Below are 15,676 nucleotides of genomic sequence, written 5' to 3'. Positions count from 1 at the left end.
GACATTGTCGGCAGACATCAACAGTATACTTAAGTGGACTCGTCCCGTTATAATCGCAATGACATTTCTACTAGAAGCGAACACAATTTACTGGCGGACATCAACGAAAGACCTAGTGAAAAATCAACCAAAAAAAGAAGGAACTAGATCAAGAGACTGACTGATCCTACGAGAGAAGATGACACTTTCTTTCTTGTACGTTCTAGTTCAAATAACTCCTGTTAGAAAATCTCCCTTGTCATTAAATAGAAATAAGCAAATTTCTTGAATCGTCTTTTAAGAATGTTATTCAGAACTTTGTTTTCGATAATAAACTCTTGTTATTTGTATTTGAATCTGCATTCATCCCCTGAGAGGCTCATTTCTGGACTTCAGAGTGACACTTACCTTCGCGCCTTAACTATCTGTTTTTGTTTTAATCGGGGGTGTGTCCAACAAAACACACCTGGTGGCAGGACCCAACCCTAAAGTAACGAAATCTAACATTTACTGCCCCTGACCTTCACAAGAGTCACTCGGTTTTTATTCAAGTTTTCTCCTCGGCTATTTAAATACGAAAGTGATTTCATAACGCGGCATTCGAAATCTCTGATCCAAACTGACGTGATTACGTAAATGACAGATTTTATGCTACATTTTTCATGTTACATGCACGAATTGCAAATGAGAATATAAAAGTAGATTATAATAAAAAAGCTTATAACAACAAGAAAGTGCTTTAACGAATACAGCATTATTACCTTAATTTACAAATATGAGAAAAAATTAATTAGCAATATTGAATGGCCTTACTCTGCGTTTTCTGTTTGTAATTTTTTTATCTTGTCTACAAAAATTTCTGTAAAAAATACTACAGAAGCGATCAAATATCCTGTAACTAATAAATAGATTAGAGCCCTGATATCATCCATTTCCAGAGGTTTTTCGTTATTAGTATCTATTGTCTTATCATAGTAGAAAGAGTCCTTTCTTGTTTTTTCATCAATAATGTCTCTGTCAATTTTCTGAGATAATCCACTTTGTTCAATACGATTTACCCTGTTAAATACAAATATATACTGTTACTCTTCTGTATTGCACTTCTGTATATATAGAATACAGTACTTGTGTTATGTAACATATTAGTGATATTTAGGTTACTTAAATTATTTAATATTTATTTTGACTATGAAATTGTTAAATTTCTTGTAATTTTCAGTTACATAATTTACTACATGAAAACATTAAATTAACAAGTCTGGCAACTGGAAAATTTATAAGACTACACAAATTTAACAATTTAAATTATAAATAAATCTTTTAACACCTGTTGCTGAGAAGACGGTAACTAAAAGAACATTAACGTTTTCGACCTACTACGATAACTATCTTCAGATGTAAGTGAAATTCAAACGAATTAAAGATTCAAACAGCAGAACGTTTGAACGATTTTTACATTTAAATTTAAACAAAATAGTGGATAAATTAACAAATAAATATTAAATATACTGAACTAGCAGGTAGGCCTGGCGTTGCTCGGGCAAAAGTAACGATAGCGAAGATTGAGATTATTACGTTACTATCACAAAAAAAGAGTAATTTGATCAACAAACTAAATATTTCTAAAGAAAGGTCGAATTTAAAAATCGAATATTTTAATATTGTTCGATTTTCACGACGTGTTCTAATTTTATCATGCGATTTTCATCGAATGTTCTAAAGAAAAAAAGTCGAGAAAAACCGAACTAATGTGTTTAAATTTGAAAATCGAATGTGTTCAAACATATTTTCATTTCTCTTTTTCACTTTTTTTTCAAAGCCCATAAATCTTGCAGGTCGCTTTCTCTTGTTCTCTATTGTTACTTAACACTTTGGTACTTAAATCTGGTACCCTAACTGTGTACCAAATTTCAACTTTAATCTCCTAATCGTTTTAACAAATATTAAGATTATTACGTTATAGTGAACCTTACCCGTTTTCACGAAATGCAAGAATTGGGTCCCCTCTGTTTCCAGACTAATTACAGAAATTTTAGATGGGTCAAAAAATATGTTCGATTTCCAGCAGAACCGAAAAATACTGCATCTGCGTCTTACACGTCGCTTTCTCTTAACACTTCCATTGTTACGTAATACTTCCATCAACGATGAAAGTGTTAAGACTTAATCCTGTCACTCTCCCCCCTGGAAAAAAATTTCGAAAAATTCCTTCTTAATGTGCGTTCTGGTGACATACCCTAACTGTGTAACAAATTTCAACTTTTAACTCCTTACCGTTTGGGCTCTGCGTTAATTATTATTATTATTATGTTGGGTTAAGTAAGATATACTCGGTGAACATCACCAGTGGCAGTGGCTGTGAACTATGCCAGACCAAAGTGAAGGCATAGTAACCAAAACAGAAATTATAGAAGTGTATCAGTGTGTGTGTCTGTATTCAGAAACTTTCTTAAAATATGACATGTATACAATATAGTTGCCTTCTGTAGTGTGATGTACATGTTTCTATTCAATTGTAATGTGTCCAGGCTTAGGTGTAGTGTGTGTAGTATGACACCTGTAGAGGAGAAAACAACAGGTACAATAAGCACCCTATCCATCCTTCACAGATGCCTTACTTCCTGGACGAGTTCTGTGTACTTGCTAATTTTCTCAGTGCATGCGTTTTGTATATTGTGAGTGTTTGGAATGGATGTGTCTATAATGTATGTGATTTTACTGTGTTTGTCAATGAGTGTGATGTCTGGTCTGTTGTAGTGAATTGTTTTATCTGTGATTATGGCTCTGTCGTAGTACATTTTGTGCGTGTTGTTTTCCAATACTGTCTGTGGAATGTATTTGTAGTATGGTTCGTGGATGTCTACTAATTTGTGTTTCTTTGGAAGCTCTTGGTGTATTATATTTGCTACTAAATTATGTCTGTGTAAATAATCTGTCTGTGCCAAGAGCTTGCAACTAGAGGTGATGTGTTATATAGTTTCTGGCATAATGTGACATTTTCTGCATGTGTCATTTGTGAGTGTTGCATCTTTGAGTATGTGTTTTCTGTAGTTTTTATTATTTATGATCTGATCCTGTATGGCGATCGTGAATCCTTCTGTCTACCCAAAGAGGCATGCACGAGCTAACTGGCTGTTTGACGCAGTTTTGTCAACAAAATCCTGGGCCAGATCACAAGGATGCCTGCCACGGAGTGCCTTTCGAGCTCACGATTGCTTAATGGTGTCTATCATTTTTACATGTTGTGTTGTGTCCATATGATGTGAGTGTAAGTTTAATGGTGTGTTATTTGAGTCTGATAGAGTTACTGCTTTATGTAATTGTGAGTTTCTTGTTTTTTGTAAAAAAACTTTCGCAGTAACTGTATTTGTTTGTAGTGAAGGTTAATTATGTCAATTAGGCCACGTCCGCCATCTTTACGTGAAAGGGATAATCTTTTTGTGGCAGATTTAGGAGATGTGTTATGCTAAGTAAGTGCTGTTCTTGTTTTCTTTTGTAGTTGCTAATGATCTGCGTGAGTCCAATGTATAACTCTAAAAGAATATGTGAGTACTGGGATGACATATGTGTTTATTGCTTTAACTGTGTGTTTTGCATTTAACTCTGTTCTGAGAATAGCATTTAACCTACATTAGTATTCTTTAATTAATCTTTGCTTTATTTGTGCATGTTCTGTTAGTTTGGCCTGTTGGAATCCTAAATACTTGTAGAACTCACCCTCTTCCATGGATTCAATAACATCTACATTTCCAAGTGCAAAATCTTCTTTCTTCAAAAATTCCTTTTTCTATGTGAAGTGTTTTGCATTTATCTAGCCCAAATTCAATTTGTATATCCTTGGTGTATGAATGTGTAATTTGTAGGAGGTGATGAAATTGTTTTTGTGTGGATGCATACAGTTTTATATCATCCATGTACATGAAATATGACAATGTATATTATGTTGATTTTCATGCCTGATATTGTAGCTATATTGTGTGTTGTCTAACATGTTAAATAATGAGTTCAGAGCTAGGCAGAACTAGAAAGGACTCAAGGAATGTCTTTGAAAAATTCCTTGTTTAATAAATATTTGGTTTGTTTGTATGGTACCTGAGTTGTAGTGTTGTTCTCTAGTGCTGCCTAGTGTTTTGAAAAATGTAATGAGTGATGGATGTATTTTGTACATGTGTAGAATATTTAGCAGCCAACTGTGTGGAACACTGACGAATGCTTTTCTGTAGTCTATATATGTCATGTGTATGTTTCTGTGTTGTGTGTGTGCTTGCCGTAGAATGACTGAATCTATGAGTAACTGTTCTTTGCATCCCCTGTGATTTCTACGGCAACCTTTTCTGTAGTTCTGTTAGAATGTCGTGTTCTTCAATATGTTTGTATATTTCGTTTGCGATACAGGATGTCAATAATTTGTAGAGTGTTGGAAGACATGTAATTGGTCTGTATTGTGTGGGGTCTGTGGTATTTTTGTTTTTAGTTTTCATGTAGGTGATGCCCTGAGTAAGAAAATTTGGCATGTCTTGTGGATTGATGATGATGTGTGTTAGGTGTTTAGCTAGTTCCTGGTGCAGTGATGTAAACTTTTTGTACCAGAAATTGTGAATGTTGTCTACACCAGGTGTCTTCCAGTTGTGTGTTCAATTAACAGTGTATTGGAAATCATGTATGCTTATTTCAACACAGGGCATAGTTGGTATGTTGTGTAAGTTTCTGTTTTCCTCCTCGATCCAGCCTGCTTCAGCATTGTGCGTGACAGCACTGGACCAAAGAGAAGACCAATATATTGTCAGTTTTTCTTCTGTTTGTGTGCCACTGTGCTGTGTATCAGTGTTTGCTTTGTTATTAATTTGTCTGTAAAAAAATTTTTCATTGTTTGTAAATAGTTTATTTTGACGTATTCGTAGTGTACATGTTCTATGCATCGTTTGAGTCTACGTGCTTTGGCAGCAAGTTTTTGTTTTAGTGTATCAATGTATTCTGTAATGCGTGTGTTGTGAGTCTTGTGACGTTCATGTTTTGTGTGTGTTTTTATTTTCCTGAAAATGTTTTTGAGCTGCTTCTTTAATTTGGGTGTTATGTTGTTTTTATTGTATTGTATCAGCTTGCCTTTTTGCTGAATAATGTCATGTATTTGTGTTTCTATTTTTTTCTGCCAGGCAGACTTGTAATAGAATTGTGTTTTCTGTGTATTTGTCTGTGATTGTACTTTTAGTCCATGGTGTGTAGTAGGTACGGATTATAAATTCGTTTATTTTTACTGTACATTTCATTCGTTGGCGTGGTTTTCCAGACTTTGTGGTCTGTGGATGCATTGCCACAGAAATACCAAGGCTGGGTTGGTTTCTCACATCTGGTGAGGGCATTGCAGTAGCCACTGGTGCTTCTTTTGCCACCAGTAACCAAGGGAGACTGTGAATTATTTTTCAAACGTGAGCCTCTGCCTAACCAACGAACGCGGATTTTATAAACCTGGGCGACATCCGAGCTGGTATCACACTTCGATCTAGTTATTACCATAATAAATATCACAACAGGAAGTGGTTGTGATCACTCTTAGCTTCATTTCTCCCTATATACCTTACTGACATGGGTGTCCTTACCAGAAGCTTGTGCTCTAGCCTGCATTGCATTATGAATCAGTAAAATTACTGGGCTCTCTTACCACGATCAGGTGGTGACCACGAGAAAGTTACTACTACTACTACTACTACTACTACTACTACTACTACTACTACTATTATTATTATTATTATTATTAACTTGTCTCGATTATAAATATATATATTAACTAATACAAAAAACGATGTAAATAATGTAATAAAATATAAATAATAAAATAATTACACAAAAAAATTTCAGTAGGTGGACATAGTCCACTAAACATTCCGGCTAACTCGAACGACTCTTAAGGATATAAACTGTCAGCCTTTTGAGCACTCATCAGAAGAGCGTATTCGTATTCCTTTAGTATGCTGGACAGGATCAAAGAACTAAATAGAATTAAAAAAACAGCTTCAATCTTGGGATGTAAAAAGAGTACAATAAAAAGACTAATTAAAAAATATAAAAAAGGCAATAAAATAAGAACCCAAGCAAATCATTTAAAAAATCTCAAAGTTTAACTATAATAAACAAATGAGAAACATCACCAGAAAAGTGTCAGTCAGAAAGCTGTCAGAAATGGTTTTCATAAAAGCGCCTAATATATACAGTACTTTAAGAAATGATAGAGACGTGACTAAACAAATAGAAGAAGCGAGCGTATATAAAATTCCGTTTCAGAGTCAAGAACAAGGAATTAAGAAAGACTATATTGTGGTCACTAGATGTAATTTAGCTACCAGACTTAAGGAGCCCAAATACAATATTAACCAAGGTCACTGCAACAGTATAATTCTGTGTGGCACTCTGCAGAAAACTCTGTATTCAAGTGAAATGAAGCGACTTTCCCAGGACTATGCGATTTCCATCACTGGCAATACACAAATAAAAAATCGAAATACTGTATATAAAAGTAAATTATAAGATGGCTGTATTAACGCCAGGGATGCGGATGGACTAGCTTCTGCATGGAAATTCTATATAAAAGGAAAACTAAAACACAAAATTTCTTAACCTGCATCTGCCCTTACACTTAAAATATATATGCAATAACTGCCTTTATTATTTTTAATTTGTTTTACATATGTTATTTTTATTTTATTACATTATTTAAGTTGTTCTTGTATTAGTTAATTCAGTATGTTTAATATTTATTTGTTAATTTATTCAGTATTTTGTTTAAATGTAAATGTAAAATGTGTTCAAACGTTCTGCTGTTTGAATCTTAAATTCGTTCGAATTTCACTTACATCTGAAGATTGCCTATTGTAGTATGTCGAAAACGTTAACGTTTCTTTAATAAACGTTTTCTCAGCAACAGATGTTAGAAGATTTATTATTTAACGAGCTGAGTAAGATATTTAGTTAAATTATAAAGAATTGCACATTCAATTATTAATTAATTTTGACTTTGACTATGACTGGTAGAAGAGTTTATTGCTATTTGCTTATACTCCAGAAAAACAAGAGGATGATCGATCAGCGATCGAAGAGTCGGCCTTATAGAAGACGACCACTCTGGGAAGACAGAAGAGAAGTCACAGACACAACCAAAGCCAGCCATATAGGAGTCGGCCACCGCGAGAAGAGGAGATAGAAATGCCTTCCAGGATGGCTTGGAAGGAAGCTTGCCCCTATTCAGGCGCCATTGGGAAAAAGGAAAACGCGGAAAAAACTCCTGCTGCCAGCTTGTCCGAGTGAGGCACGAACCCTCGATCGAACTTCGGTGTTTAGGGTCTGGTCACCGCCTCACTTATTATTAATTTTGATCTTTCAACACTTAAATAGTAGATTTTGTTATTTCCCATAAAAGAATTACGTCAAAAACTGAAAATTGGTTATAAAATTAGAATATTTCATATGAAATTTATAAAAATCGATACTACATATCTTAGAGCGTCTCCTGTTTTACGAAGGTCTAGTAATTTTCAGCGAATTAGTGGACAAAACTACTAAACACTAGTAATTGAAAGCTCCTTCATACCCCATCATTGGAATGCTTACATCAAGATTTGCATGTATTATTATAAGTGTGTGACAACAAAACAATAGCCCATAGACAAGGTATAAATCAAAGTTATGAAATTTGCTGGTTTCATTACCATACTATAATCTCATGATTATATTTGTTTAACATGGTATAAATTTTATCCTTTTTAGTTTTTTGTCATATAAAAAGACGTTATGACGTTAGCGAATGAATAAGAATTTGTGTTACTTCTGATCATATATGTACAATGTAAAATTTCAATAATTAATTTTAAATATACATTGTAGGTTAAATCATAGTTTGATGGTAAATAGAACTTCTGCAAGATAAAAGATAAAAATTAAATTTTATTTTACAGATCTAAAAATTTTAATAAAGCAAAACTTTAATACTTTTGTGTTTTAAATACTTTACAGTTTCAAATAAAAGTTATAAATTTTTTATTTACGCCATTATATATGAGATTTGAACATTTGCGAAGTTTGACATGTGTGGAACGTTCTGTTGTCAATTCCAGGAAAAATGCAGTTCATTTCGATTATCGATATAAGTAAGTCATAAATTATGCAAGAATTAAAAATAAAACTTGTGTATTAATTAATTAATCAGTATCAGATATTGATTGCTTAGTTGGGGAAAGTTACTCCCGGTTTTTTTCTCATTTGTTAGACCTGTTACTGCCTTTCGAATCAGTGTTAGCCTTATGGAAGCTTTATGTTCTGGATTTTCAATACCACGGAGTTTGCTATAGTAATTGTTAAACTTATGATTATATTTAATTGTTGCACTCTATAAACAATTAAGGCAACAGAAAATTTGTTCTGTAAACTAAAAAAAAATGAAATAAGTTCAACGCAAAACTAAAGCACTAACGTTATATGCAAGTATACTAATTGGTTTAGCTGAAATCACGTATTGTCTAGCGCTAATCTGTAGTCCAGGGGTCTCCAACCTTTTTGTACATAAGAGCACATTGTAGAATACCGGCTGGACGACGGGCACCATTTATTTTTTCAAGGTGAATTTATATTTGGACATAGTTAACAGCGCCGGATTAAGCCTCTAGCTGGCCCTAGACAAAATTTAAATTGGGGCCCCATTTAAATAAGTTGCTTCTAAACAAATCTTATATAATGTGACAGTAGCAGGGGTGACACCTGGTGCGAATATCGTGGTGTCACTTAGAAATATTTGTAGACGGTGCCAGTAATATCGTGGCGGAGATTACTTCTGACACACGGATAGCTGTTGACCCTTTTTTTTTTTTTTTAGTTAACGACTGCTGAAATTTGTGGGTCACTCCAAGATACGGGCCCTACACGTTTCCCTACTTTGTTATTACGGTATTCAAAACGGACCGTTTTACTTCATTTCAGGTATGGGAAATTGCATTGGTGCAGATTTGGCAGAGGGGAAAAAGAGATTGGTCGCATTTTGCTTTCTGCTTTCATCTGTGTTAGACGCCATTTCTACTTTTGAATGGTTAATCATTTAAAGTGAAAAAAACTTTTACATAGCATTTTATTGAAAATCGAAATATTTTTATTTTTATCGTGGTCGCACAGTGGCGGGCACACGTAAAACGATTGGAAGGCGCCATGGTGCCCGCGGGCATAGGGTTGGGGACCACTGCTGTAGTCGATTCTTTCCACGAGAGACCGTAACAGCTAATGTGCAGTGGGATTATCCACTGAAATATTGTAAGTGATAGAGATATATTTTCATACTTACGTTTTAGCAATTTCAACAGCATAATTCACTTTAACTAAATTCATTCGTATGAACTTAAATTCCGTAAAAAATGTGTCTTCTGAGATGAATACCTCTTGTTTTTGCTGTTTCGTCATGCTCAAGTCAATTATCTGTCTTGATTCTATAAAGGCGTGTGTTCCATTAAGTACTTTTTTAATTGGTTCTGCGTGGAACCTAATATACCAATAGGTAGGATTGTAATTGAAACTCAGAACATTTTCATAAAAGATTTTATCATCGTTATTAATTATTCCCTCTCCGTACTTTTCCTACAAATATACGAAAAATTGAAATTCATGTAAATTAATATGCACACACAACTTTGATATTTTTATCGAAAATGTAACTTGCCGTTGCAAATTCACAATACTTTAGAATTTATGTATAAACATATTTAAATATAATTATTTTTTAGATATTATGATCATTTCAGTTGTAAGTTAACTGTGTCAGACATTCAAAGCAACAGTGTTTTCGTCGTGTAAATTTAGTTAGAACATTTACGATGGATACTCTAATAAATGCATAAATATAAACAATATTTTATTTGCAAGTTAAATTAAAAGATACTATTTTATATGTGGCTTACCATTTATGATGTTTAATGAAAATATTCAAATATATCTGAATTATTTATTCCATGAATAATACATATAAAATATGATTAACACTCGATCAATTTATCTTTCATTTAACCACGTAAATTTTCAATACCCATCTCAATTTCTGAAAAATTATTAATTGGCATGTTGTAAACTATAATGGCACGTGCTAAAAAGCTCGGAGCTTATTTTGATTATTTCGACCACATTTCTTTTATTTACAGCGAGGAATTATGTCCGTGTACCAGGAGAATATTAAGGTTAACCTAACTTTAATTTTTATTATAATAACGTGAATAAAAATTACGAAAAACCTAACATTTAAAAAATTTACGTATAACATCAGAAAAAGGGTTGTCATGTTTCTAGCTATGCAATATTGACAATTAATAGTTATGTAATTAATGTAATCATATAATTACATTTCTTTGTGAGCTTTAATACTAAATTTAGACACAATATCATATTAAACGACTTTTCTGAATACTCTCGTATTTTAAATTTGTAACTAAAATTATTTTTAATACAATGATACTTACGTCAAATAGAAGTCCATCAAAGTAGAAATATGCATAACTATTCTTAGACAAAGTGATATTGTATCGTCCTTTTTTGACTGATTGAGCCAACTCCTGAAATGTATGAGGAATGGTTTCAGTTCCAGGATTAACAATAAACGATGGCAAAGTACCGAGGTATGCTGATGTCAGGACAAATGCAATCAGGATCCAACAGCCAATCAGGATACGAAACGTTATGAGAAAATAGCGATCTACATTTGTATCTAGAAAATAAAAATATTAATAAACGGAAATAACATTTAAGTACTTACGAAAAAAATAAATCTGTTTTCGTTTTGGAATTTAACGATTTCATAATAAATAAGTATACAATGTCATTATAAGTGTCATATGTGTTTACAGCAATTGCACAGAGAAAAACTAAAAATTTTAAATTTACTAAAATAATCTTTTCATTCGTAACTTCAAGCAAATGATGTTGTAAATTTTTCTTAAAAAATTTGAAAAAGTGAACAAAAAGTTTTTAACGAACAGATATAAACATACTTATGACACTTATTATTACCTGACATTAAAATCATGACACCATGATTTATTACTCACAAAATATGATTTCACTACTTTACACTTACACATTATTTACCTGATATATTCGATCTATTAAAATTGATGTCGTACACAATATAATTTACTCACCTTGTCGAAGGAAGTTCCTCAATATAATCCAAAATAAAGTGGAAAACTTGGGCATTTCCTTGTTTCTAAGCTCAGTCTCTTTTTTCATTATTCCATAGGAAGTGAACAAAATAATAAAAAATGAAAAAGGAATACAAATCCAAATCTGAAATAAAGAATATTTATAATTATGTTGCTTTTTTTAAATATTAATGTTTTTATAATACAGCAAAGCCTGCAATAACGACCATCAGTAAATTGCAGCTGTTTGTTTGGGATTGATGTCTTGTATATAAAATAACATTTAAACAAAAATCACTTTATACAAAATTTCCATGTTTCTTTGAGTGGCCGTTGTTAAGAGGTTTTAGAGTATATAACGAGGCGTGTTTTTACAGTAAGTACCGTTTTAATATAACGCTGCTGGAGTGCTGCAGTCGGCACTTAGTGTATGCGCGCTGGGAAGCCACAAACGCCATTACGGAGCCAGTTGACTGTGTTTACTGTTGTTTGTGCGTTATTGAAATGCCGCCGCTCATTGAGAATCTTGCCGACTGCAAAGTGCGTGCCGTTATTCGTTTTCTCAGTGCTAAAGGCTCGAAAACGGCTGAAATCTATCGCCAAATCAGTGAAGTTTATGGTGAAAGCATTATGAGTGATGGAATGGTACGAAAATGAGTTAGGGCCTTTAGTAATGGCCGCACAAACATTCACGATGAGGAACGAAGTGGGCGACCTTTAGTCATTATCGACGATTTGATTGAATAAGTAGACTGTAGAGTGAAAGAGAACAGACGATTCACGATTTCATTTTTACCTAAAAAGTTTCCTGCAGTTTCAAAAAGTGGTCTCTATGAAATTGTGACCAGATGATTAAATTATTGGAAGTTGTGTTTCCGTTGGGTGCCGAAAATGTTGACAGAAGAGCACAAAACCAAACGTTCGGCCAGTGAATCAACATTTTTTGAGCACTACAGTGACGAGGGAGATGATTTTTTAAGCCGTATTGTTACAGGCGATGAAACGTGGGTAGCCTACGTTACACTAGAATCGAAGCAACAATCCATGGAATGGCGACATTCATCATCTCCAAGGAAAGTCAAGTTCAAGCAAACAATTTCTGCTCAGAAAATCATGTGCACGGTGTTTTGGGACAGATACAGAGTGTTGCTTGTTGATTTTTTGCCTCATGGTGAAACGATCAATTCAGCTGCATACTGTGAGACTTTAAAAAAACTGCGCCGTGCAGTACAGAACAAAAAGCGGGACTTACTGAGCAAGGGTGTCGTTTTGCTCCACGATAATGCTCGTCCACATATGGCAACTCAAACTCAAGACCTAATCACATGATTTGGCTGGGAACAATTAGACCACCCTCCATACAATCCCGACCTAGCGCCGAGTAACTATCATTTGTTTCTGCATTTGAAGAAGCATCTGGCAGGTCAGCGCCATAACAATCACGACGAAGTCAAACGACCGTTCTGCAGTGGTTGTCTTATCAGGCGGCAACACTCTTTGAGGATGGAATACAAAAGCTAATCCCACGATACGATAAGTGTCTCAATATTAATGGGAATTATGCAGAAAAGTAGTGTGAAATATGGGCTTTCACATAAATAAAAATTTTGTTAAAAATGTTTGCTTGTTTTTTTTATATTTCAAAACGGTACTTACTTTAATAACATGCCTCGTATTTTACAACACATTAAAATTATAAAAAGCTAAATTGTATGCATTTTTTCTATTGTATATAATTAAAGTTTTTGATTTTTTTTTACACATTACATTAAAAAAACGTTTCAATTTGACATATTTTACACGGATTTGTAATAGCTATGAAGTAGCCAAAAAAATTACACCACTGAACTTTTCTAGCTGGATTTGAGTTTTTGCATCGCCAACGTTCTGACCACGTAGTTTTTCTACTTTTTAAAACATACTCTCACGCTGATAAAAAAGTTTATCATATTTATGTGTTAAAGAAACTATAAATATTTTCCTGGAAGCATATTTTCCTAGGCACATGGCTAAAGTGTGGCATTGATTTTTACTACAAATCAGTGATTCTGATACGTTATCAAGTATTTAATATTTCTTTCCCGATGTTAATTTCTGTTCGTTTAGTGAAAAATGTGTTGTTTAATATATAGAGAAAATAATAATATTTGAAACATTACCATTACATCGAAAGGTTTTTCCAAGATAAAGGTTTTATCTAAACGTCTTGCAGCACGTATTGCAAATTTAGTTGGAATATGACATATCCAAGAAGAATAAGACACGTAAGTTTCTCTGAGATTATAATCAATGATGGCGATATCTGCCTAATAAATAAAATTAAATTATTGAAATTTATATAAAGACAATATAAATGTTCGATATACATTTATTACCTCGCGTACGTCAGATATTGTTTTTAACCCAAAACTGTTAAACCTAAAAGGAAACAGACAGAATGTATTTAACACATCTAATATGATTCACGTATACTGTATGAAAAAAAAACATACTTGGAATGAAGTCCATCTGCTAATAGGTCGAGATATCTCCGAAAAAATAATTTAAGATTGTAATAAATATTCTGAAAAAGTTATAATTATTATATTATTTTAAATATTACATTTTGTAAGTTTATAGTTAAAATTTTACTTTAAATGTTAAACAGTTCTTTCTCTTCGTTATAGGAATTACTTTACTTAAAATAAAACATTTAAAAAATACTTTGGTTAGATTACACAAGTAAAAATTTTTTCTGAAGAGGATTAAGACTGACTTTATTGTAAATATCTTCAATCGAAAGTTACGCAAATATTTAAAATTTGTGGAAACTAAACGGTCAACAGAAGGCGATTTGTTATGTTGTATGTGTGATATCACTTTACATTTATAATATTAAATGTTCCTTATTTGTATTATGAAATTGCTTAGTAATTTTTCTTACTGTCTGAAAATAAGCGAACTGCTACTAACTGTATTGTGTCAAACATTATTGAAATAAAAACTATTAATACTAAAGCAACAATTATAATAAACATTTTTATGTTAACTTTAAACAAACAACACAGCTGTCTCAAAAATTCAAACACACGAAATATAAATCTGTGTTATTGACATACTTTACACAAAGTCTATATTTCATTACGGTTAATGTGAGCCTAGGTATACAAAATGGCGGCGCTTCCGGTAACCTCGATGGCAAGTGTTTTTAGAAAAGAAATGTAGATGGCGCTGATAGTAACGATGCCTTCGTATGCAAATATCCATCAAAAAATTCCGTTCAGGAAACATGAGGAATAATGTGAATTTTGAATTTTGATTATGATGTAGACGGATTACGAAGGCTGTTCGAAAAGTTCGCGGCCTTGCCTATATGCGGCGCAGCGATCAATTTAATTTTTGGCGAGAATTATTCAGACATCTTCGCTAAAGATACAATATCAATTTCCACTTGATTTGTCGTAAAGTTTTGCCACGACCGCTTAGCAGATAGTTAGTGTGCAAGTGCTCTGTGAAAAATAGAGAAGAGGGAGACTCGTGAGGTCATAAAATACCTGACGAAGAAACGGTAGACCCCATCTCAAATCAAAGCTGACATGGATGAAGTTTTGGGAAAGTCTGCTCCTTCGTACACCACTGTGAAAAAATGGACAGTTCTTTTTGAATCTGGCAGAGATAGTGTGGAAGATAACCCTCGCAGCAGACGGTCGTCAACTGCTGTCACTGAAGAAAATATCGACAAAGTTCACGATTTTGTGTTAGCAGATCGCCGTTTGAAAACGCGTGAGATAGCTGAGACAACAGGCATCTCTGTCGACCGAGTGCATCACATCTTAACCAAAAATTTGGGTATGACGAAGGTCTCAGCAAGGTGTTTGCCGCATCTGCTGACCGCCGAGCAAAATTGTGTTGGCACGTTGATGTCAAAGGAGTGTTTGGACTTTTACCAGAAAAATCCACAGGATTTCTTGCATTGGTTTGTGACTACTGTTGAAATGTGAATCCATTACTACACTCCTGAAACAAAAGAACAGTCGAAGCAGTGGAAACGCCACAGTTCGCCAGCACCAAATAAGGCAAAGACAGTTCCATCAGCGGGGAAAGTGATAGCTTTGGTTTTTTGGGATGCTAAAGGCATCATCTTTATTGAGTACCTAAAAAGAGGAAAGATCATCAATGATGTCTATTACTGTGAACTTTTGAAAAAACTAAAGAAAGAAATCGAAGAAAAGAGGCCACACTTGAAGAATAAAAAGATTCTGTTCCACCACGATAATGCACCTGCATATTCCGCCAGAATCTCCGAACAAAAGATAAACAAACTTCGCTTCCAATTAGTTCCACATCTACCGTACTCACCTTATTTGGCCCCAGGTAACTTCCACCTAAAAAAATTTTTGGCTGGAAAGAGATTCCACTCAAATGACCAAATCATCTCTAAAGTGAATGAGTATTTTGCACACCTTGACAAATCGACCTATTGTGATGGCATAAAAAAGCTAGAACATCGCTGGGATAAGTGCATTGCTAATAAAGGAAACTATATTGAAAAATGGTCC

The 15,676-nt window shown here is 33.7% G+C and overlaps 1 protein-coding gene across 1 annotated transcript; it reads right to left on the bottom strand.

Moving 5' to 3' along the window:
* Positions 1 to 788: 788 nt before the first annotated feature.
* Positions 789 to 15,124, bottom strand: LOC136978324 (uncharacterized). The gene is made up of 8 exons (XM_067274032.1): positions 15,065 to 15,124; positions 13,631 to 13,701; positions 13,514 to 13,556; positions 13,298 to 13,444; positions 11,139 to 11,283; positions 10,461 to 10,705; positions 9,299 to 9,588; positions 789 to 1,038 (listed from the first exon to the last, which is right to left on the bottom strand). Exons 1-8 carry the CDS (start codon positions 15,122 to 15,124, stop codon positions 789 to 791), a joined length of 1,251 nt encoding a protein of 416 aa, XP_067130133.1.
* Between the last annotated feature and the right edge of the window lie 552 nt (positions 15,125 to 15,676).

The sequence above is a fragment of the Centruroides vittatus genome, unplaced genomic scaffold (assembly GCF_030686945.1).
Source record: "Centruroides vittatus isolate TY-2023 unplaced genomic scaffold, ASM3068694v2 contig_505, whole genome shotgun sequence".
NCBI classification, from domain to species: Eukaryota; Metazoa; Arthropoda; class Arachnida; order Scorpiones; family Buthidae; genus Centruroides; species Centruroides vittatus.
This window is presented reverse-complemented; position numbering and strand designations above follow the sequence as displayed.